The sequence below is a fragment of the Clupea harengus genome, chromosome 20, assembly GCF_900700415.2.
Source record: "Clupea harengus chromosome 20, Ch_v2.0.2, whole genome shotgun sequence".
NCBI classification, from domain to species: domain Eukaryota; kingdom Metazoa; phylum Chordata; class Actinopteri; order Clupeiformes; family Clupeidae; genus Clupea; species Clupea harengus.
In genome coordinates, this window is record NC_045171.1 from 26,095,637 (window position 1) to 26,116,765 (window position 21,129).

At 42.6% G+C, this 21,129-nt stretch overlaps 3 protein-coding genes across 5 annotated transcripts in view; 1 reads left to right on the plus strand and 2 right to left on the minus strand.

Moving 5' to 3' along the window:
- Positions 1-144: 144 nt before the first annotated feature.
- Positions 145-11,945, minus strand: cul4b (cullin 4B). Its single transcript, XM_031587546.2, is given in 22 exon segments — positions 145-2,131; positions 3,550-3,702; positions 3,800-3,972; positions 4,164-4,269; positions 4,367-4,480; positions 4,615-4,722; positions 4,841-4,926; positions 5,062-5,172; positions 5,281-5,385; positions 5,515-5,707; positions 5,895-6,013; positions 7,340-7,407; positions 7,502-7,584; positions 7,735-7,766; positions 7,769-7,823; positions 8,247-8,409; positions 8,570-8,643; positions 8,787-8,856; positions 9,087-9,190; positions 9,307-9,422; positions 10,307-10,732; positions 11,581-11,945. Coding segments are annotated over 22 exon segments (2,565 nt in total). The 5' UTR covers positions 11,591-11,945; the 3' UTR covers positions 145-2,035.
- A 47-nt stretch (positions 11,946-11,992) lies between these two features.
- Positions 11,993-20,141, plus strand: lamp2 (lysosomal-associated membrane protein 2). Of its 2 annotated transcripts, none has more exons than XM_012842121.2 (6): positions 11,993-12,171; positions 13,737-14,254; positions 14,485-14,607; positions 14,786-14,840; positions 14,956-15,126; positions 17,877-20,141. In XM_012842121.2, exons 1-6 carry the CDS (start codon positions 12,000-12,002, stop codon positions 18,017-18,019), a joined length of 1,182 nt encoding a protein of 393 aa, XP_012697575.2. In that variant the 5' UTR covers positions 11,993-11,999; the 3' UTR covers positions 18,020-20,141. The 2 variants fall into 2 exon arrangements, with proteins under 2 accessions (XP_012697575.2, XP_012697576.2); XM_012842122.2 differs by lacking the exon at positions 17,877-20,141 and adding an exon at positions 15,298-16,400.
- Positions 20,142-20,490: 349 nt separating this feature from the next.
- atp1b4 (ATPase Na+/K+ transporting subunit beta 4) overlaps positions 20,491-21,129 on the minus strand; it is a 7,569-nt gene continuing 6,930 nt past the window's right edge. For both annotated transcript variants that reach the window (XM_012842126.3, XM_031587549.2), the window contains exon 9: positions 20,491-21,129. This exon is cut by the window's right edge and continues 744 nt beyond it. The gene's annotated coding sequence lies outside the window, so the exon portion shown is untranslated.

The window sequence follows — 21,129 nt, forward strand, 5'->3', positions numbered from 1 at the left end:
TATTGGAATTATATAATAGTACAACTAATGACACCACTTGAGAAATGGACCATATTTTAATAACATTCATATTTATCATGTACCTTTATCTTATACATGAAAGATAAAGTGAGTAAATATAAGTAAACCACAGTAGCTCACAACTTGTTAAACAAGTCTTTTTTTATTGAATGTTACACACAACATACCCAAACACTCAATCAACCAGCAAGAGATCTCTTTGAACGTTTCAAAGACGAAACACCTATTTACATAGACTGTAATAGAAACCTTTGACCAAATGTTCTCTTTTGATACAAGAGTTCTTCTTCCACTTCCACCATGCCAGGTTTCCAGATACTTTGAAGAGGCATTAAGAGACCCGGTGTGGCGGTCCTAACCAAGCTTTTATTTGTGTTCTGGGTAAGGGAGGTCAAACCTATGCTCTCTTGAAACTTACCAACCGCACATACTTCATCATCCATCATCCATCATCATCATCTTATCTCAGAACATCCTCTTTAGACACGGCAGACATATGGTGTGCTCATACATCTCGCCCATGGACTATTTTCAAAAGGTTTTGGCACTTTTCTGGACTAAAGAACAAGACTACGTGCCACATTGTGTTATCTTCGCAGAGATCTGCAACGTTGTTCAAGATGTTTATCAGAACAGAGGGGGGAAAACCTTCAAAATCAAACAAAACTGGTCAGAAAAAAAATCACCTAGAGATGGTGGTGACAGCATTTGAGTGGTATGTGGAACATTTCCAGATTCTCCAATTAGAAGCATGAATGTGGGCAAAAATGTACAAGGAAACATTGAGTAACTTTCATCAGGAGTAAAAAGACAGAATATGTTAGTTATAGATGGACCACCCGTCCTCTTAAGCATGATTTCTCAGAAACACCATGATCAGTCCTCTCGGCTAACCCAGTAATGAATGGTGTTAGGAGGCTCGCTTGCTACTGATATTCGAGGGAATGGATAGACACAAAAATACACATGGAACCAGAGTGAGAGGAGCAACAGCTTTTTTTCTTCTGTTTTGCTTTTTTTTTCATCACGGCATTCCTAAATACCCCCAGCACTGGGTACAGCTGAGATGCACATGGAAAGCTTTCAAATTTAGTACTTTATTATTTCTGCGTTTGTGTGTGTGTGTGTGTATGTATCTATGCATATGTACAAAAATAACAAAAGAAATATGAAGGGCAACTTTTAAAATGGAAAACTAAATGCATACAGGCAGAAAAGAAGAAAGTGGATAGCAGCGACCAACCCTATAACAAAACAAGTGCTCTCTCTCTCTTTTTTTTGGCACGTACTGTCTGTCGTCTCTTTCTTTCTTTCATGGGCTCCACGGTGCCCTACCATTACACACCTGCCTGATTGACACCAATGAAAAGCTTCTACAGAGACAAAGACGGACAGCTGTGCAACTCAGAATCGGCCAACTTTGCTGCAGTTCCAACAGACGTGCCACAAACCAAACATGAGCCAGTCAAATGAAAGTCTATAGTCAATGTTTCTACATTAGTCTTTAAAACAACACTGAACAAACACCAGTCTCATGTCATTAGTCATCTTTTTTCCTTAAGCAGAGGAGAACGGTACATGGCGGTGACAACACTTGCATGGGATACACAGTGAAGATAAAGAGAAGAAAAAAAAAAAGACTTCAGAACAGAATGCCATGAACACACACGGGACACAGAACAGAGTTCCAAAAGAAACGTGTCCGCTCCGTAGGGAAAAAAAAAGGGATATCCAATCATGATGAATTTTCCTTTTCCTGTCCCAGAAAGTCCAAATCCCACTCGGAGTATGAGCAATATTCTCTTTCAATGGGCATGCAGTCCACAGGAACAAACACACACACACCAGAAAACCCTGTGGAGCAATATCCATTCAGCTGTCGGCTGCTGTGTTAAACGGGGCTAATGGGAACATCGACTGGAGCAAAGGGTTTCAGACCAAGTGTTCTGAGAAGTTGACTGCCTTTGACTTTTTCTTTCACTCTCTACTTTCCTCTTCCCCCTCTCTTGACTTTCTAGGCGACGTAGTTGTACTGATTGGGATTCTCCTTGTCTCGTTCCATGTAGTCCCTGTCGATGAGCGATTCTATTCTCTTCTTTAAATCAGCAGGCTGAAGGAGAGAAGGAGAGAAAAAGAGAAGAGACTGACAGTCTGTCCCATGTGTTCACGGTCAATGCAGGACAAAGCATACAAGCACCTCTGTTCTACAGAGACGCTGGAAGCGTGATACATGATAATAAACTTGAACTTGAACTTGAGCATACATCATGTCAGTCAGCAGCAGTCAGAAACCATTTCATCACGGAGGACAATCCCAGATGACCCATATTAATATTTCAGGCTCCTCAGCCTCACAAAGGAAGACGTAGTAAGTATTGAGTTAGTCAGTTAGTTAGTTAGATAGATAGATAAGGATCACAGACAATTTCACTTTCACAATTAATTGGAGCTGTGAATCAAACTGATGTTTTTGTCTTTTATGAAATGAATTTGGTCGAAAACAGTCCATGTCAAAAACTTTTTTTAAATGATGAAAACACAGAACAAAGATACTCGCTTTTCTAAGAAATCGGCCCTTGCCCCAGGTCTGCCTGAGTGAGGGGTTTCATCCATCTCAGCAGAGACTGGGCCTCTTTCTCAAAGATGCTCCCTCATTACTAGAGCAAAACACTGCTCTAGGTCCTGCTCCAACACTGGGCCAGTCAAGAGAACAGATACTAGCAGATGGAGTGGATTCGGAGTGAACAAAAACATTTGATTTTAAAATGGATCATTAAGAATTGCATCATTTTGTTATGATTCTCTCAATTTTGGAGAAATGCATTAAATTACATTTTTATTTTTTGGTATGTAGATCCATCAGGGTTCTAATGTTAGACCATAATAAAGTGTGAAAAAGTATAAGGAGTAAGGGTGAATACCATATCTATCAACACCAGAAGAACCAAACATCAGCATGCATTGTATCAGAAGGCCAACATATCTCACCACTGAAGGCATCTTCTAGTTTGCATTCAAATGATGGCAAAATGATGGCTCTGTTCATAAACACTAAAGACAGTCTTGATCTCAGTGAACAAGGACAATCCATGTCTGTGATTAGTGGAAACATTTCTTACGTTACTGTGTGGGTCAAAAGTGCAGTTAATTGGAGGCTATGAAGACCCTGACAGAACATAGGAGCTGGGCAGATGCCTGTTTGTGCACTGACTGACACACACACTTGAGTGTGTAGAGCCTACTCTACCATTCGGAAAAGAAATAAATAAATACATGTAAAAAGAGCGTAGAAGCAGAAGAGGTTACGGATATTGTTAGGGAGAGAAAAAAAGCTCTCATGTCCCCCAATAGACATCATGGATGGATCGACCCAGATAGAAAGAGCAGAACTGACATTCTGTCCAAGCCTGATGTCAAGCATGGAGAAGAGAGGAACTGAACTGTTGGAGGCATCAATGGCCTGAGCTGTGTTCAGATGGCTCTGACGTGTGTGTGTGTGTGTGTGTGTGTGTGTGTGCGCGCGCTCACCTTCACTGGGAACTTGAGTTGATTATAGACCTCCGACACCAAAAGGTTGTGGCTCAGGGTCTTCCTCATCTTCATGATGCGAACGATGGCTGCGTCAATTTGGTACTGCCTGTCTTGGAAGACCCTCTCTGTAGTGCTGGCTTGCTCCTCCACCTAGGGGAAACACATGTGCCCAGCGTGAGCCACCAGTGACCGTGTGGTTCAGTAGCAGGCAGGGGTGGGTGGCTGTGGGAGAAGGGGGGTACCCTACCGTCTCTTTCATTTGGATCTGGTTGATCTTGATCCTGAAGAGCTTGTGTCTGAAGTCGTCATTGCAGGAGAATTTGTCACCATCTTCCACATCTTTGCTCTTGGGGAGTTTGGTGAGCACACGGGCCTTCCCACACGCCAGGGACTGCAGGGTCCGCCTGAGCTCACTGTCCTCTGTAGACACACACACACACACACACACGTCAATATGAAAACAGTTTAAACCATATAATGGGTTATTCATAATGTGAAACCTACAGCTATATTTTTTGTTTTACTCTGCATCATATTTCAAAGGATATTTAGCTATATATTAGAAGGGGAATATCTATTTATGTCAAAGTCTTTATAAAACCAATACAGACCAATTCCTGTTGCCAGTTTAATGTCCTCCAAGGAAAACTCCTCTCCCTCGTTGAACATGAGCAGCACGAGTGTCTGAAACAGAGACACCTGCAGCTCCTTCTTGCCCTGAATGGTCCACAAGAAGAGGAACACTTAGACCATTCACACTCACAACATCAAAACAAACAAACAAACAAACAAACAAACAACCAGTGGTCTTCACCTCCTTGAACTCCGCCTTCAGCACACAGTGGCCTAATGTGGACTGCCACTGCAGCTTCCTGCCGCTGTGCTTGCCCAGGTAGAAGGTTTTGAAGATCTCCTGCAGCTTCACCATCTGAACACAAGCAACACTGGTGAGCTCACATCTTTATGACAGAGCATGACTGATGCACAGCAGCACCTGTCCAGGTCCGGTTCAGTATTCCAGAACATGCACACACACACACACACACACACACACACACACACCTCTGCGGGCAGGTGGACCTCCATGGGGACGTAGGTGGGCCAGTAACCCATGGTGAGGATGTTCACCGTCAGCTCAATGTTTCCAGGGATGTTCTGACACTGCATATACTGCAGGGGGGAAAAATGACAGAAAAGAATGGAACAAAAATAGGCTTGAACCACAACAGTTATAAAAAGGCACTATGCTTCACTGAACAAGCTGGGTTCAAAGAAACATGACCATCACCTGTTTGAACTGCACCATAATATCCTTTGATAGTTCCATGTCCTTGAACATCCCTTCTAGTTTGCTGGTGAAGGCTGCCCCACATTCTGAAAGCAGACAAGAGCATGTTCTCTTCAGAGGGAGCAGACAAGAGCATGTTCTCCTCAGAGTGAGCAGACAACAGCTTATGATGAAGTGTTAACAAGGGCCTATTGACAGCCTCAAATGTGACGGGTACTTGCCATGTTTGAGTTTTGACAGCATGGACTTCTCTGCGTCCACAGAGGCACTCTTCCCTACCAGGAGCCTCTTGGCCAGGTCCTTCTTGTAAAAGGCCTCAAAAACATCTTTGCCTAGATGACAGAAGTAAGGCAGTAATCAATACATGCTAGACTTACACATCCTGATTTCACCTCTCGTCAATACACTCACATGGACTCACTATAGGAGTGGACACTCACCATAGATAAACCTGAAGATGATCATGATTTTGTCCAGCATTTTCTCCAGCTCTTCGTCAGTGGCCTCCTTGTTACCCGCCCTCAGTTTGGAGTCAACATACTTGGCTGAAGGACACAAAGGATCCATGGGATGTTACAGGTATGAGAATACATGCTGCCTAAAACACAACTAAACACATCCATTTGACACCATGCCGTTCAAACCCAATTAAAGTGGGACTGAAGGCAACTCACCTATGAGCTCAGCAGGTTTGTTTGGCCTTTTGTTGATGAAGGTCTCAAAGGCCTCTTTCATTGCGTTCACAAACTTCTCATTTTTCATGAAACACACATCAATGATGTAGTCCACCTTGTCTTTGAAGTCCAGCAGCTCCTGGACCATGGTCTTGTCTTTCTCAGGGTTGATAACAATTGTGCTTCCAAAGGCCTAATAACAGCAGAACATTTTCAATGCCTCATGTTCAAATCACAAATCAGTGTTGTTGCATATAATACTTCCTAAAATGAATGCATAGGAACACAATTTGGACTCTTCGGCTACCTACACACTTCGTAGCATAACTCTTTCCTGCACCTGCATTTAATACACAGTGGTGCAGCTGAATGAAACCTACCTTGATGTACTCAATCCAGTGATGAAGAAGAGCCTGGACGCCGCCTCGTACACGACTGAAGAGCTGGTAGAGTAGGGACAGGTCCTGGATCCGGTTCTCATCCAGCAAGAGATTCAAACCTACAGCAACACCCAATGAGTTATGGGACACTCTCCTCTCACATCTCCCACATCATCAACACTGTGTCAGGGTAACAACCACGGTGCTAATAACCCCTCAAATAGAATGGTGGTCTGGTAGAGAGAATGCTAAAACATTCCACCGAGACGCTGTTGTTGTTAGCTCATCTTAGCAGTTTCCTCTTTGCTGCAGGCCAAAGACCAATCAATTCAATCAAATAGATTTGCAGATCATCATGTTCATTTCTCATGGAAACCCACCTCTATCTGATCTCTGACCATGAGGGGCACAGCTGAAACAAGCCTCTCTCTGATCATGAGGGGCACAGCTGAAACCCACCTCTCTCTGACCATGAGGGGCACAGCTGAAACCCACCTCTCTCTGATCTCTGACCATTAGGGCAGAGCTGAAACCCACTTCTATCTGATCATGAGGGGCACAGCTGAAACCCACTTCTATCTGATCATGAGGGGCACAGCTGAAACCCACCTCTCTCTGATCTGACCATTAGGGCACAGCTGAAACCCACCTCTCTCTGATCTCTGACCATTAGGGCACAGCTGAAACCCACCTCTCTGATCTCTGATCATGAGGGGCACAGTGAAACCCACCTCTCTCTGATCATGAGGGCACAGCTGAAACTCATTTGGTGACTTAGGCCTTTTTCCAAAATGATGAGCCTTCTGCGGACACGGTCTGCGTACGGTCTCCACACGGTGTGGATGATGCAAATTGTGTCATTCGCAAAATGTTGTGTCCGTATTGACTGTGCATGTGCACATCTTGAGCGTGCAGCAGTTCCCATGTGCTCAGTACAATAAGGTCGTACTGCACATCTTGAGCGTGCAGCAGTTCCCATGTGCTCAGTACAATAAGGTCGTACTGCACATCTTGAGCGTGCAGCAGTTCCCACGTGCTCAGTACAATAAGGTCGTACTGCACAACTTGAGCGTGCAGCAGTTCCCATGTGCTCAGTACAATAAGGTCGTAGTGCGCAAGCTCTCAGCTTGTCCGTATCCGCTTGTCCACAACAGCACAAAAAAAGAGTATACTTGGGACACCAATGCGCACGTCCGTATCCGTATTACGCAAAAAGCCGTGTCCGCAGAAGTACCTTGGCCTTAAACTATCCTCAAATGATGCACAACTGGAGTGTGTTTGTGTCAAATTTGGTATTGGAAATGGCAGATATAGAAATGATGCTGAGCGGGAGGAAAATCGAAGCCAAAATATTACTAAAAATATCTTGCCATCCACAGTGACATACTCTCCAACCCATCTCCCAACGCTAAAACAACAGTTATTTGGAAAGTGGAGATCAGCACCTTTCTGTAGGATGGCAGTCAGATGCTCCCCCAGGAGCTGTTTCTCCACGGAGGCAATCAGCGGTTTTCTGTTGGGAGAGGATGAAGAGGATGAAGATGAGGAGATCCATAGGCCACAAACTCGAAACTAATTTGATGAAAATCAATGAGATAAAGTATTACTGTGTGCTCTGGTCCAGATAGGTAATGACCCTGTCTGCCTCCTCTTCCAAACGCTTGTTGACATGATGAAGGTATTCAGGAACCTGGGAAAAGACTTCAGAGCTTCACCAACACAGTATTTCATAGGGTTGTGCGATAGCGACCAGTAAGTCAACTTCCTACTATACAAACACAACATTGACATCTATCTATCTAGCTAAGGTTGTGGACGGAACTTGTTTCTGTTGTTTTACCTCTCTCTCCTGCATCAGCCTCTGTCCTCTGTGGCATAAAGGCGATTTGTCTCCTCCAAAAAGCGCTGCTCAAACGAGTCCTGGTAAATCTGATCAAAGGAAGGGAATGGCGGTGTCAGTGAAGCCATATCTCACCTCTGGGTTGGAGTGCACCCGTGAAACAGGAAATCACAATCAGAAATTCCTAAAGCCATCGCAAGCCACCTCTAAGCTGTTTCATATTCAACAGTGGGAAGAAAGGATGGAAAAGAGGGAGAGAAAGGGTTGCAATATTTTGTGAAGACTTGACCATTTTATGGACTGTACTTATGCAGAGATATCAGCTATCATTCTATGATTCAAGTGGATCGATCCTTCACAGACAGCCAGTGGTAAAGGGAGACTCCAACTCCTCTAAACTCTATTCTAACTCTACTCCAACTTCAAGCCTTGGCCTTCACAAAGTCAGTAAGTAGAGGCCGCTGTGCCAGAGTGCTGGTGGGCCCGTTAGGACCCAGGTGCTTCCACCTCACCTGCAGATCTGAGAGCATGCTGAGGAGGCTCCGGAGCAGACTGCGGTCCACCGTCTCGCCGCTCCGCTCTCTCTCAATCAGCAGCAAGATCCCAGAGATAGTCTTGCTCTGCACCTTCAGATCGCTGATGATGTGGAACCGGAAAAGCTCCAAGCCCATGTCCCTGGAGGCGAAACAAACGAGTTAGCCATCAATAATCTGGAATGCCCCTGGGCAGTGTGGTTAACACCAGGAAAGACATCTACATGGCACAGAGCTGTACAAGACCTAGAAGCATGTTGCACATGGGCATTTCAAAAGAGAAATTCAGAAATGACACTCACCAGATTGATGGCAGCATTGAATTTTGTAAAACGTACGTGCGGTCCAAAAACAAAAATATACTTCTAATCATGATCTGTTCAAAGAGAAGACATCTATGAATAATCCTACATGCAGAAACTGTATTTTGTCCTGCATTTGACTTCACTTAAGGGAACACCATGAGCTTCATTTCTGGTGCGTTTAAGGCATTTAAAGATGAAGAGTTATTGCCCTTACCATTTGTCTGCAATGATCCTGCCAACATTTATCAATCTTCTTCAGGAAAAGAACACTGTCCAGTGCATCCGTGCAAACTGAGTTAAGGGAACACTTGGAGTTGCCTTCAAGACATACAGCTCTTTAAATTAGTTTGACAGCAGATGTCACTAAGGTCGCCGTTTTAAAATCTAAATGTGTAGTGCTCACTATGACAAGACCATTCTAATTCTTTACCTTGTACCCACTGACAGGTCCAAACAAACCAACTACTTGGATAAACATACACCCCAAAAAGCTATACACAACTCAAAAGGATATTCTCTGAATTGGTCAATCTGCGCTTTGATGTGATCTTCACACACAGCCCTAAGCTGTTTGTAGAGCTTGGAAGATATTTTATGGGAGCAAAGATTTTCAACTGCCTAAAACCAGGAGAAACATTTTTTTTAAATTAGGACAATTTTTCTTCAAACACTTGAGCACGCATATTTGCTGAATGAAAAAGGGCAGAGAGCAGGAGTCCATTCCATGACCCTACCTGGTAGAGCTCTTCCAGATTGTACTTTATCGAAGTGCTGTTCTGAATGGCCTCCACTGCCTCCTTCAACTTTTGCCAGGTTTCCTGTGTGTAGTTCTCTGGTAATTTGGGCTTTTCTGTAATGGGACATTGTTTGACAAATATGAGCATAAACGCACAACATTTTTATTCCAGAAAACTGTTTTAGTTGTTACCTGTTGTCAAAATGTTCAGAAATGAATAACAGCTCAAAGCAAGAGGGTATGTAAAACTGAAAGTGGCCCCTTAAAACAATCCCTTTGTCATGCCATGTATTTGTGCCATCTGTTGCCCTGTGCATACAGATAATGAAAACATGTACTGCTTTACTTTACTGTGTTGGATATAGTTCAAATTCCTCATCCAAAAATGTTAAGTGCCAGTTGTCGAAGAAGTTTATCTGCTTTCTTAGTATGATCAGTCAATTCTGTATTCAGGTTGATTTCAATTTTAACCAGACTGTACACTAGTCCAGCAACTTCGACTGGAGAATCCCCATGCCGTAACCAAATGAGTGCTGAAAAGTAAACTGACCAAAAGTACAACTGTTCAATGGTACTGTACCCATAAACACCAGGTCCCTAGGACCATACAGATCAAATTGATTATTGATTGATTCATGGAGAACATTCTCAAAAAGCCTGCATTCCCAATTAGGGCCTATGTTAGATAAACAGGTTTTTTTTTTGGGGGGGGGGGGGGGGGCGCGCACTTAGCCTTTTTGTATCAACGTCTGTCAGTTATTATACAAGGGACAAATCTGTAGACGACTTCTAGTCCACTCACTATTGGGCTAGGCACAGGCCCTACTGTGTCAAATGCTAGCTAGGTTCATATGTGTATGTCCTTCGCAGGTACAGACTTGCGAAGCTAATTTAAAACCCACCGTAATTAAGACTTTTCTTTTGGTGTGCATCAGTGTTAAACTTGACACATGGACACCTGACAGGCGACTTCGCTACGATGTGACAAGTTGACGTACCTTTGAAGTTCTTGATGACTAGTTTCTTTGCGGCTCCCGGTTTACTGTTAGAAAAGGTGGTGGATCCGGTGGATTTGGTCAATCCGTTTGCGTGATGCCCAACACCTCCAGCCAAAAACACATTTTTAGTTTTACTAGAACACGATGCAGTCGGTGAAGACTCTTCAGCCATTTTCACATCCAGTCCAATGATTTCAGCTGGATCTTCGAACCTTAACTTCTTTTGAATATGCTGGGAGGTGGAAGAACAGGACGAAGAAGAATTGCAAATGGCTTTTGGAGATGAAGATATTGAATCGATGTCTTCTTTCTCAGAGCTATTTATTTTTCTCTTCTTAGAAGACGTAAGGCTACTATCGCTATTAACATCAGAAGCTGCCGGTCTAGCCTCTTGGGTTGGCGGTGGGGGATTAGGGGAAGGTAAACCTGTTGGAAACATGAAAAAAAGAAATACAAATCAAATAGCCAGCCTACTAATACTAAACCCCCGCGCGAGTTGATGGTGAACGCGTTGTGTTCTCTGGCCTTTCCAATTCCAAATTCCAAATGTTCAGTCCAATCTAGATTCAGCAAGAAAGAGACAATAAATTGAAAACTGCAGCTCCACTTGGATCCTCTCTTTCTTGTTATTGCTGGCAGAAGAAAGATGGTTGATTACTGCTTCCTCTTGGCCGCTGTCGTGCGGCTTTCGCAAGTTTACACGATGGTATTTTTACATCAATAAACAGCTTTTTCATCTACGTAGCATAGTCATTTGTGTATGGAGTAGCTTGAGACCTTAAATAGTGACGAGAACTCTAAAAGTAAAACACAACTTCGAAAAGCGCCACAATGACCCAGCGGAAGTACTTAACCCCACACACGATAATGCTGCAAAAGTGGCTCGGCTCTAGCATTGCCGTTTGTGTTAGCGCAGCTAGCTTAGCACAAGTGGTGCTATCTATGGCTGTTATAACCACATAAATAGGTTGACTCGATGGGCTACATGTACGAAAATTTGCCACAGGGCGGCGCCATCCACGTATCTATTTTGGGCAAATGCCATCCTATCTATGATAGTATCTATGGTACTTTAGCCAGTTTAAAGGAAAAGCCGCTGAGTTGGATAGCTAGCTTGCTAGCTAGCTACCTATTGTAGCTCTTCAAAAGTTATATTTTTGCTGTCATTTCACTGCAACAACGACAAAGACTAGACACACACTGAATAAAGGAATCAGCTAACGTCACTGTTGCAAAAGGGAATGTCTTGTAATACCTTAGCGTTAATGTCTCACCATCATTCATCTTGTTCTCGAAGATTCTTTACAAGTTTAGCTACGTTACTTTATCCATAGAAAACCCAAATAATATTTCTTCTGATGCGGTCAGAAGACTCGTCTGAAGTGTGTGACGTTACTAAGCCAGGCAAAGTTCTTGACGTTAGCTAGTTAACGTCACATATCAGTAATCGCGATGTATTGCGTGTTACAAATATATTCTATTGTAACTTTAAATTACGTTGAATTCATTACATGTAATTGCTGTCGCCCTAAATTGCTACCATAATTTCAATTAACAGTTGAGCATCGAAAAATCCTAACGTTGGGTCACTTAGCTTATCTACCTGACGTTACCGGGAGTTACTTCCAGATAGCCTCTGATTGGCTAGGATGCAGCTTATGTCTATGCCTACGCATGTTGTTTCTCATGTCATATGACTTTCACATCCTGTTGTAGTGCTTCAGAGCTAACAGAGAGCGAAGATACAGCGCCAGCTTTGGTCACAGCCGCAGTTAGTGTCAGTCATCCGCGGGGGTATCTAAAATTGAACGTTAAAACCATGTTTCGCCACGTTTGTCTAACGATGCTTCTGGTTATAGCCAGTGGTAAGTACACAACTCTATATTGTTATTCGTTTTTACCTCAACAATCTCAGAATAAAAGTTGTCTGGTCACGTCAGGCCTTGCCTGGAAAGAACCAACAAAACTACTAGCTAGCTCGCTGGCTAATTTTTTGCTACGCAAAAGCTGTCGTTAGCTAGCTATCGTTAGCAATGGAACTTCTTTTAGGCGATGGCATAACGATTTGTTTTGGTCCACGGTCTTTTGTAAACAGTAGGCTTTCTTACGCTTTACTTTGAACCATCAAACTAACAAAAATCAGAGTTAATACGGAATGCTTTTAAAATGTTTCAAGTTTCTAGTTAGAGTGTTTGCATTTAAGGTAGCTGATATCCGAATCTGGTCGTGTTAACGATAACTTAGCCAGATGCCGCGAGCTAGAAATAAAACTCGATACGTTAGCTATGTTATGTTAAACGGAGTTGCATTTTAATGGTGCTCTGCTTCTATGGTTCGTAATCTGTTAAAAATGAAATGTTGAAACTGATTAAAGCAGTGTCATTACGTTAGTCGAATCACCCCAGCTCTGTGTGGTAACCTGACATTTTGGCTAACGCTACATGTAACTTAGTTGTAATGATGCACTGGATTTTAAATTAATTGGAGTGGCTTGTATTGTCCCCTAAACTACCTAGCATAGGTCATTCGAGAAAAACTGGACAGTTCAGCATTTGATTCATTATTTTATGCTCGGGTGACTTAGCAAATAACAATGGCGTACGAACTCTACGAATCCACAATTACACCAGTTAATTAACTATTGATGTGAAATTATTCACCTTACTGTTGATAGCCAGTTCTTATTTATTTATTTCTCTACCCGCTGAATTGTCCGAGACTTATCTAACATCTGAGGAACATGTGATCGGCTGTGAGTCCTCCGGGGTCATGTGACAAAGATCTTTCTAAACCAAAGGATGCAAACCCTACAGGTTACTAATTAGCTTAATCACTTGAGTGACTGCCTTTTAGGTGAACCTGGGTTATGCCAGTGATCTGTCAATACTGTAAAACGGCCTTGTCATGTGGCTTGGCTGTTAACAGGAAGTAGGTTAATACTTGCGGGGCATTGATGTGCTTGAAGCTTTACAGTCGCAAAAGCCTTGCTATTTCTTTGGCACTAGCTTTTGACATTTTGCACGGAAATCTTTTAAAATTATGGAATATGTGTGATGTCTGTAATTTCAGCATCTTCTGTTCTTGTGAGCTCTTAAATGATTCTATTAATATTTAGTTTGTTGTCTCTTGTTTGACTTTAGAAAAATTCCTTCATTTTACTCGGTGTTACTCAATGTTTTGTTGCACTGCAGTTTCCTGATTTTGCCAGTGTAGGCAATAGTCCACATGGACTTTGATACATCTTCTCATGATTCATCACCAGTTTTGATTTATGAGGGAATCATAAACTGTGGTTGTGACCTGAATATGATCTGGTTGATTGTTCCTCATTACCAAGAGTAAGCAGCTATTTATCCTGGTAGGGACAATCACCCTCTTTAGGTTTTTGCTTTAAAGCTCACACTGGAATTTGATTTCCTGCATCCCATAGGTAACCTGAGTTCCACTCAAAATCTTACAACAGTGGCACCAACTTCTCCTGCCACTGTTGTACCAACCCTAGCTCCTACCACCACCACTACCACCACCACCACCACCACCACCACCACTACCACCACTACCCCAGCTCCAACTCCTGCCAACACAACCACCCCAGCTCCAACTCCTGCCAACACAACCACCCCAGCTCCAACTCCTGCCAACACAACCACCCCAGCTCCAACTCCTGCCAACACAACCACCATTGCTCCAACTCCTGCCAACACAACCACCATTGCTCCAACTCCTGCCAACACAACCACCATTGCTCCAACTCCTGCCAACACAACCACCCCAGCTCCAACTCCTGCTAATACAACCTCTCCTGCCCCGACCACCCAAAACGCCACCACACCTTCCCCTCCACTGCCCAGTCCCCAAACTGGAAACTACACCCTTCGACCACAAGCCAACTCCACTGCTTGTTTTATGGCTAGAATGGGCCTGCAAGTCAGCTATAAGCAAGGCGAGGTAAGTGCCATCACTTGGATTTGTAAATAAAACCTTTTATTATGGAACATCATGTGTATGATGATAATACAACCTTTATTATTGAACATCATGTGTATGAAAATATTGGCTGTGCATGTGTTTTTTAGAATGTTTTTATGAATAGGGACATTCTTTGTAGGTGTGTTTGCTTTGTATTAAAAGCTGACCCATTGGAGTGTATTTGTGTGGTGTGTGTGTGTGTGTGGCAGGAGGTGAAGAGCATGAACCTGGATCCTAATGCGAGCGTCAGTGGATCGTGTGGCAGCAATGGTACCGACTCCATCCTCAAGCTGGATTCGAAGGACATCTCCATGCTCTTTGTGTTTGCTAATGTGAGTGATTGTGCTGTTCTGGTGTTATACATCATGGAAGATGCTGTTCCCAGTTCAGTGATTGTGCTGTTCTGGTGTTGTACATCATGCAAGATGCTGTTCCCAGTTCAGACAACGGTTGGCAAAGTGTGCTTTTGGACTTGTTCTGATCTTGTACATTTTCTTTGTGGTTCTGCAGGTGACCAACAGATTCCGCCTGCACTCATTGAATGTCACTGTTACCGACACCGCTGGTAAGCCATGATTCAACACGGAGCAGTCAACATGTGATCCTGAGTCTTCCTTCTGTGTCCTCTCCTATCCCTTCAACATGCTCTTCTCTCTTGTGCTGTTGTGATTTTTTTTTAGGGAGCAAATTGAGTTACGGCAATACCAGCTTGGCCCTCTGGGAGGCGTCAGTGGGCAGCTCCTACATGTGCAAGAAGGAGCAGAGCTACGACATCACCGGCTCTCTGACCCTCCACACCTTTAACCTGCAGGTCCAGCCTTTCGCAGTGGAGGAGGATAAGTTCAGCACAGGTATGTGGTTTTCACCTCTCCCTTAAGAGCATCCTTCATGGGCCAGTGTTTTTCCATGTAGCCCAGTGAGGATGTAAGTGTGATGACATGCTGGAGGTGGTGTTATTGAGATGATCACATGGCTCAAAGGCCCTCTCACTCTGTGCTCACTGATTTTCTCTCTATCTGCAGCCCATGAATGTGCAATGGATGACTCCAGCATCCTAATCCCAATCATTGTGGGAGCCGCTCTGGCAGGCTTGATTCTCATAGTAGTGATTGCTTACATGATTGGTCGGAGAAAGACCTATGTTGGATATCAGACGCTGTAAGGCGGTCACTTAAGACTTTCTTCATTCTGATTCTTCCCACAAAGCGGTCCAGCTTGGGGGTGGGGGTGGGTGTGGATGTCACAGAGCCCTGATCCTGGGTCAGAACTTTAGCTTTTTTTAGTCATCTCTTAATTGGCAGCAGCCGGCCCCTCGGCATCAAATTGTCCTTGATGAATGCAGCAGCGTGCTGATGTCCAGTTCCACTCTGGAGGCCTCTGTGTCACTCCAGGACCACCATCACCCCCAGTTGCACCTATATATTCTTTTTGCTTTTGTTTTTGTTGGGGTTTTATTTGTTTTTTTTCTTTTTGTTTATCATTTCTTTTTTTTCTTTTTTTTTCAGTTTTCATGTCCCTTTTTAAGTGTGTTCAGGAAGTAAGTGCACAGTCTCTATTTGGCTACAGTGAACAGGAACCACATACACTTTTGTCAGGTGTCACAGAACCTTCCTTATGAAGGAATTCTTATTATAATTATTCCTACTACTATTTAGGATAGAAAACCCTGCAATTGAAAGAATCTAGCTTTATCCTGTATCAAATCACACCAGACTGTGCATCTTCATCTTCCTCCCAACATTCCCTTGGTTTTGTTTAGTTTTGTTTAATCCCTCATGTATTTGTAATTGTGTGTTCTTTTCATTAAGCCCCATTCTATTGGTTGCTTCATTTGGCCTGATCCAAGCTGAAATTACAGCAAAGAAAATGGAACTTGGTGGACATAAATTGTGTATTAATTTTGGAACGAATCCTAACAGAGCTGAATCAGCTCTTTGTGCAATCATTGTTTGAAGTCCTCTATCAGCTGCCAATCATTTATTTGATTTTTGCATGTGTGAGAGGGTACCTTTTTGTTATTCTTGTGCATTGTTTCAAATGAGATTGGCAGGGATATTATTCAAAGCATCTGTAGATGAAGGGTGTGAAACATTTCAATGTAGTGTGTGAAATGTCAATGTGAGAGTACAAGTTGAGGCAGCATTTTGCCACCAAATTTCTCTGCATTTTTAGATCCACATTTTCCCTGAGAGGTCTCGGGCGTAACTGGGGGATAACCATGTGGGGATGTTTAGTGGCCCGTCATTAGAGTTGCTAGGTACATTTACCCCACCCCACCCCGCCCCGCATTCAAGGTTTTTTTGGCATTAGGTTTTTAAAAAAGGGATAGTGTTGTAAATTGTGGTATGTGTGCATTTAAGCTATTCTTTGCAAATCTGTTTTTATGTTGCGTGTATTCAAAGGACACTCCGCGCTTGGTAAGAGATGCTGCTCAGCAACACTAGTGAAATAGCCTTTGCAACAGTTTGTGCTCTGAAAGTTGGGTATATGGGCCCCAGGGCGGAATATTTGGAAATTGGAAATTGGTGTGGGGCGTGTGTGTGTGTGTGTGCGTGTGCGTGTGTGCGTGCGTGTGTGCGTGCGTGTGTGTGGGGCGTGTGTGTGTGCGTGTGTGTGCGTGTGTGTGTGTGTGTGGGGCGTGTGTGTGCGTGTGTGTGTTAGTGGGTAAATGCTTAGTAATATTACCCTCATTTTTAGAAAGGCATGATTATTTGCTTTTTTCACCAATAATGATTTGGGCTGATTAGGTGTGGAGCGCTTGTGTATTCTTTCCATCTCTCCCTCCCAAAATCAGGTGCTGTGTGTTATTGCCCCAGATTGGTTTCCTTTTCAAAAGAACTTGTGTAAAAGATGTTGTTGTATGGCTTTTGATCAAATAGTTTCTTTTATGTATAGTGTTGGAATTCAAATAATTCTCAAAGTACACAGATCCCCCCCCCCCCCCCCCCCCCACTACCACCGCACCTGCTGTATTCACATCCATTATCTTTAACTGGGGATGTTAGCCCACAGGATTGATTTTAAAATGTGCCTTTCCCAGTGCAGACTTCACTGTTTGTGACATATCAGACATCTTGAAAGAGGTGTGATCCTGCTAAAAGGGAATGTCCATGAGCGGACTCTTACTCCTTCCAAACCCATAGATGAAATGGGTTCAGACACGGCTAAGTATGAAACTGAAATGTGGATTGGGCTTGGCACAGCAAACTTGACAGGAATACTATCATACGTAGGCTTGGAAGGGATTTGGAATGAGTGGTCACTTTGCATTTCAGTTTCATATCACTGGTCAGGGGATCTGATGGAAGTGTTTCTTTTTTTTAAATCATTGTTATTTTTTCCCATGGCGTCAAATTAAAAAGATTTTCTGTCTCAATGCATTTAAAGTTTTTAGTTGCAATAAGTCAATAAAACCCTGATATGGAAACTTCTATGTATTTAGTGTCGACAGTCGCAGGCTACTTTTGACCTTCAAAATAAAGAATGTGTTGGACTCTATGTTGTGTGTAATTATGTTGTGTGTAATTACAGTTTTCATTTTCCAGATGTCAGACTGAATTTGTCTTCTGATATCTCTTTACCCTTCTTTCATCTTATCCAGCGGAGGATTGCCAGGCTGATGGGGAAAACTACATTGTCCCCATAGCAGTGGGAGCTGCCTTGGCTGCCCTTATTCTTATAGTCTTGGTGGCCTATTTCATTGGGAGGAGGAGAAACCAAGCCAGTGGCTATGAGTCTTTCTAAGTCACCTACCCTGTGTCCAGATCATTGGTGAAATACACAGAATTCTGATCACAGTAATACAGCATGACTACTGTCTTGGCTTCGATGATGAAATGCAGATTCTTACTCGGCAGAACCTAATACTTTCTAGCATGAAATAGTTTTCTAATCGTTAACGTTCTTTTGGATGTGATTTTAATGCATCGCAGGGCCAGCAATTTCCCCTTAACATGCAAACATTAATCTGCTTCTGGGCAGTTCAAATGCAGTCAACCTAAACTTGCCCTCCAAGTATTAACACGATAATATCTGATTCTTTTTCTGCTCACCTCCCACTGAAATCATTTGAAAATCCTAGTTTGCTGACGCAAGGCCCCCGTGCATCCAACGTGATGGTGTATTGCTCTCCCTCCCGATGTAACTCACCAAGTATCCATCTCAATGTTCTCTCTTCAGTAATCACTCACCTGCACCTTTCTCTCTTTCTTTCTTTCTCTCTCTCTCTTTCTCTCTCTCTCCCCCCCGGCAGCTGAGGAGTGCTTCTTGGACTCTGACTTGAGCTTTCTAGTGCCCATTGCTGTGGGCATGGCACTCAGCTTCCTAATCATCCTTGTACTTATCTCTTACCTGATTGGCCGGAGGAAGAGTCGCACTGGCTACCAGTCTGTATAATTCACTCATTAGCACCACCACTAACCCCCCCCCCCTGCCCCCATCACACTCTTTCTGCCCTCCTCCGCCCCGGCACTCAACCTCTCTTAGATGTCTTCTCCTCGTTTGATTGGTTTGGAATATGAATTCTAATCATATCAGTGCAGGTTCTAGGTGTTCTGAGATCAGATAGCCAAGTCAGACGGCAACTGAAATGTGGCTGCATTATTTTAGTGTCAACCAAAAATGGAAGATGATCATAAGCTCTCCAACTTGGTCTCCATTCTCAAGGGTGGTTTCATGAACCTGGAAGACATTAGCCCAATAGAAAAAACTTAAACCTGCTTATGAACATCCTTTTATTTTTTAAATGACCACGTGTCTGATCTTATTAGTATTACAGACCTCTAAACTGCAGATCTGTAGTCCTGTGGCAATTTGATGACGGCTACCTGGACCACATGAAGAATACTTACTTGACATGTTTTATTTACGGATTTAAGTCTGATTTAAGAGTTGCTTGTAAGAAGGGTACACCTTGATCTAGTCTGAGTCAAATCGAGGCATTTAGCTGAACATCAAAATGCTAAATGGGTTGATTTCAATATCAAGCAGGTTTAGGAAACCACCTGTGGATGTGTCACGCATGAGAAGTGCATCAGCTGAATGGCTCGCTCTCTCTCTCTCTCTCCTGTAGAAAAGCTGCATTTAGGCTCTTTTCTTTAAAAAAAATATATTTTTAGTTTGTGCTGTATAATATTGATGTCAATGATTTTTGTGCTGTATTGAATTGATGAATAAGGTGACTTTTAATTATGAATTTCATGACTAATGCTAATTTCGAAGCCCTTGAATGTATGTCATGCACATGTTGAAATTTCTGAAAACACTCTGATGTGGATTCATCACTTGATTGTTGAAATCGTAACCATGTACTTGTGACATTACCTTTTGCACTTAATATACCCTCTACTGTTATAAAGGGACACTAATCATAACTGACACTTTACTAGCATTTGAAACAGTGGTGAACAGACCGTAAGATTTGGACTGAGATTTCTTCCTCTTCAAGTCTCTCAGGTAAAGGGAGATCGTGTCGATACAGCAGCAAGCGACGTATCCGTGAGACTTTTGTTTTTGTCTTCACTTTCATTTGGTGCGCTCATCCTCACACATTACGATGGCAGAGAAGGGATTAGTTTCAGCACGTTGTATGGGGTTGATGACTGCCAGAACATCTCTCAGAACAGGCCAATTCAGCTGATACAAACATCCAGTTTTAGCCCTCAGAGGTCTCTGACGCAACTTCAAACAGTGAAATTGATATTTATCAGTCACAAAATGATCGCAGAGTACTGAAATGTTGTGCCTTGGTTGCACTCCCTTGTTTTTCTCCATTATAATGTCTGTCTCGATCGGTTGAAGAATGTCACGACAAGTATCCTATACCATGATGAGAAAATGAAATAAAATGGCTTCCCTATTTTGTAAACATGACCCCTCTTCATCATTAAAACCTGACATATGGGATTTATTGCTTTATTGTAAGTACCTGCGTCATGCGCCTCGTGATTACATCAGTATCTATGTAGGCTGTAATATATATTCTGAGCAATAGTAACCTGCCGGAAATAATGTTGCTCAACCTGCCACTCTTAGACTTTGACCAGTAATTCTGTTGTGTTATAGTGGGGAAAAAATATTGCAGTCATAAGATTTGCATGACAACCACAGGGCAGCCATAAAGGTGCTTTACTGTAGGTTGTATATAAGTGCTCAGAAATGGGACATTCATCTTTGACCTTACACAGAATAATAATTAAAAAAAACAATACACGCTGTTTAAATTAGTTAATTCAGTTCCATGTTTATTGCTTACATTGCTATGACATTGAGTGTTTTCGTGTAAAATGTATTCTGGCACACTATTGTCTGCCAATGAAATATATCATCTGCCAAGAGGTTACGCAGTTTCCAAAGTAAACCTATCCTTCACCGTTAACATTTGATTGTTCCGTGTCAACATTATCAAATACATTAATAAATAATACTGCTGAGTCTCACCAGGTATTTCATAACATTAAGAATTGATCCATATTGTTCTATCTTGTTTGCGCGTGTCTAACATACTTAATATCCGTCTGCAGAGAGAGGGTTGACATTTCCTTTTGTTTGTTTAAAAAAAAAAAATGTAAACAATTTAAGAATTTTACAAACTAGCATGGAATGAAACCCATTTTTGGGCAGTAATTAACGGAATTACTTATTAGATTAAAGGTAAACAAAACTGTTAACTATATCATAGACAGAAATGATTAATTCTAAAGAATAGCATCCTGTTATCACATTAAAAGGAGAAAGCAAACTGATATTGTAATACAAGACTATCGATCTCTGTGGTAAATAGTCTCTGGATTATCTGAAATTGAGCTCAGTGACAAGACAAATATATTCGTTTTGCATTTCAGAGGGTGTAACCT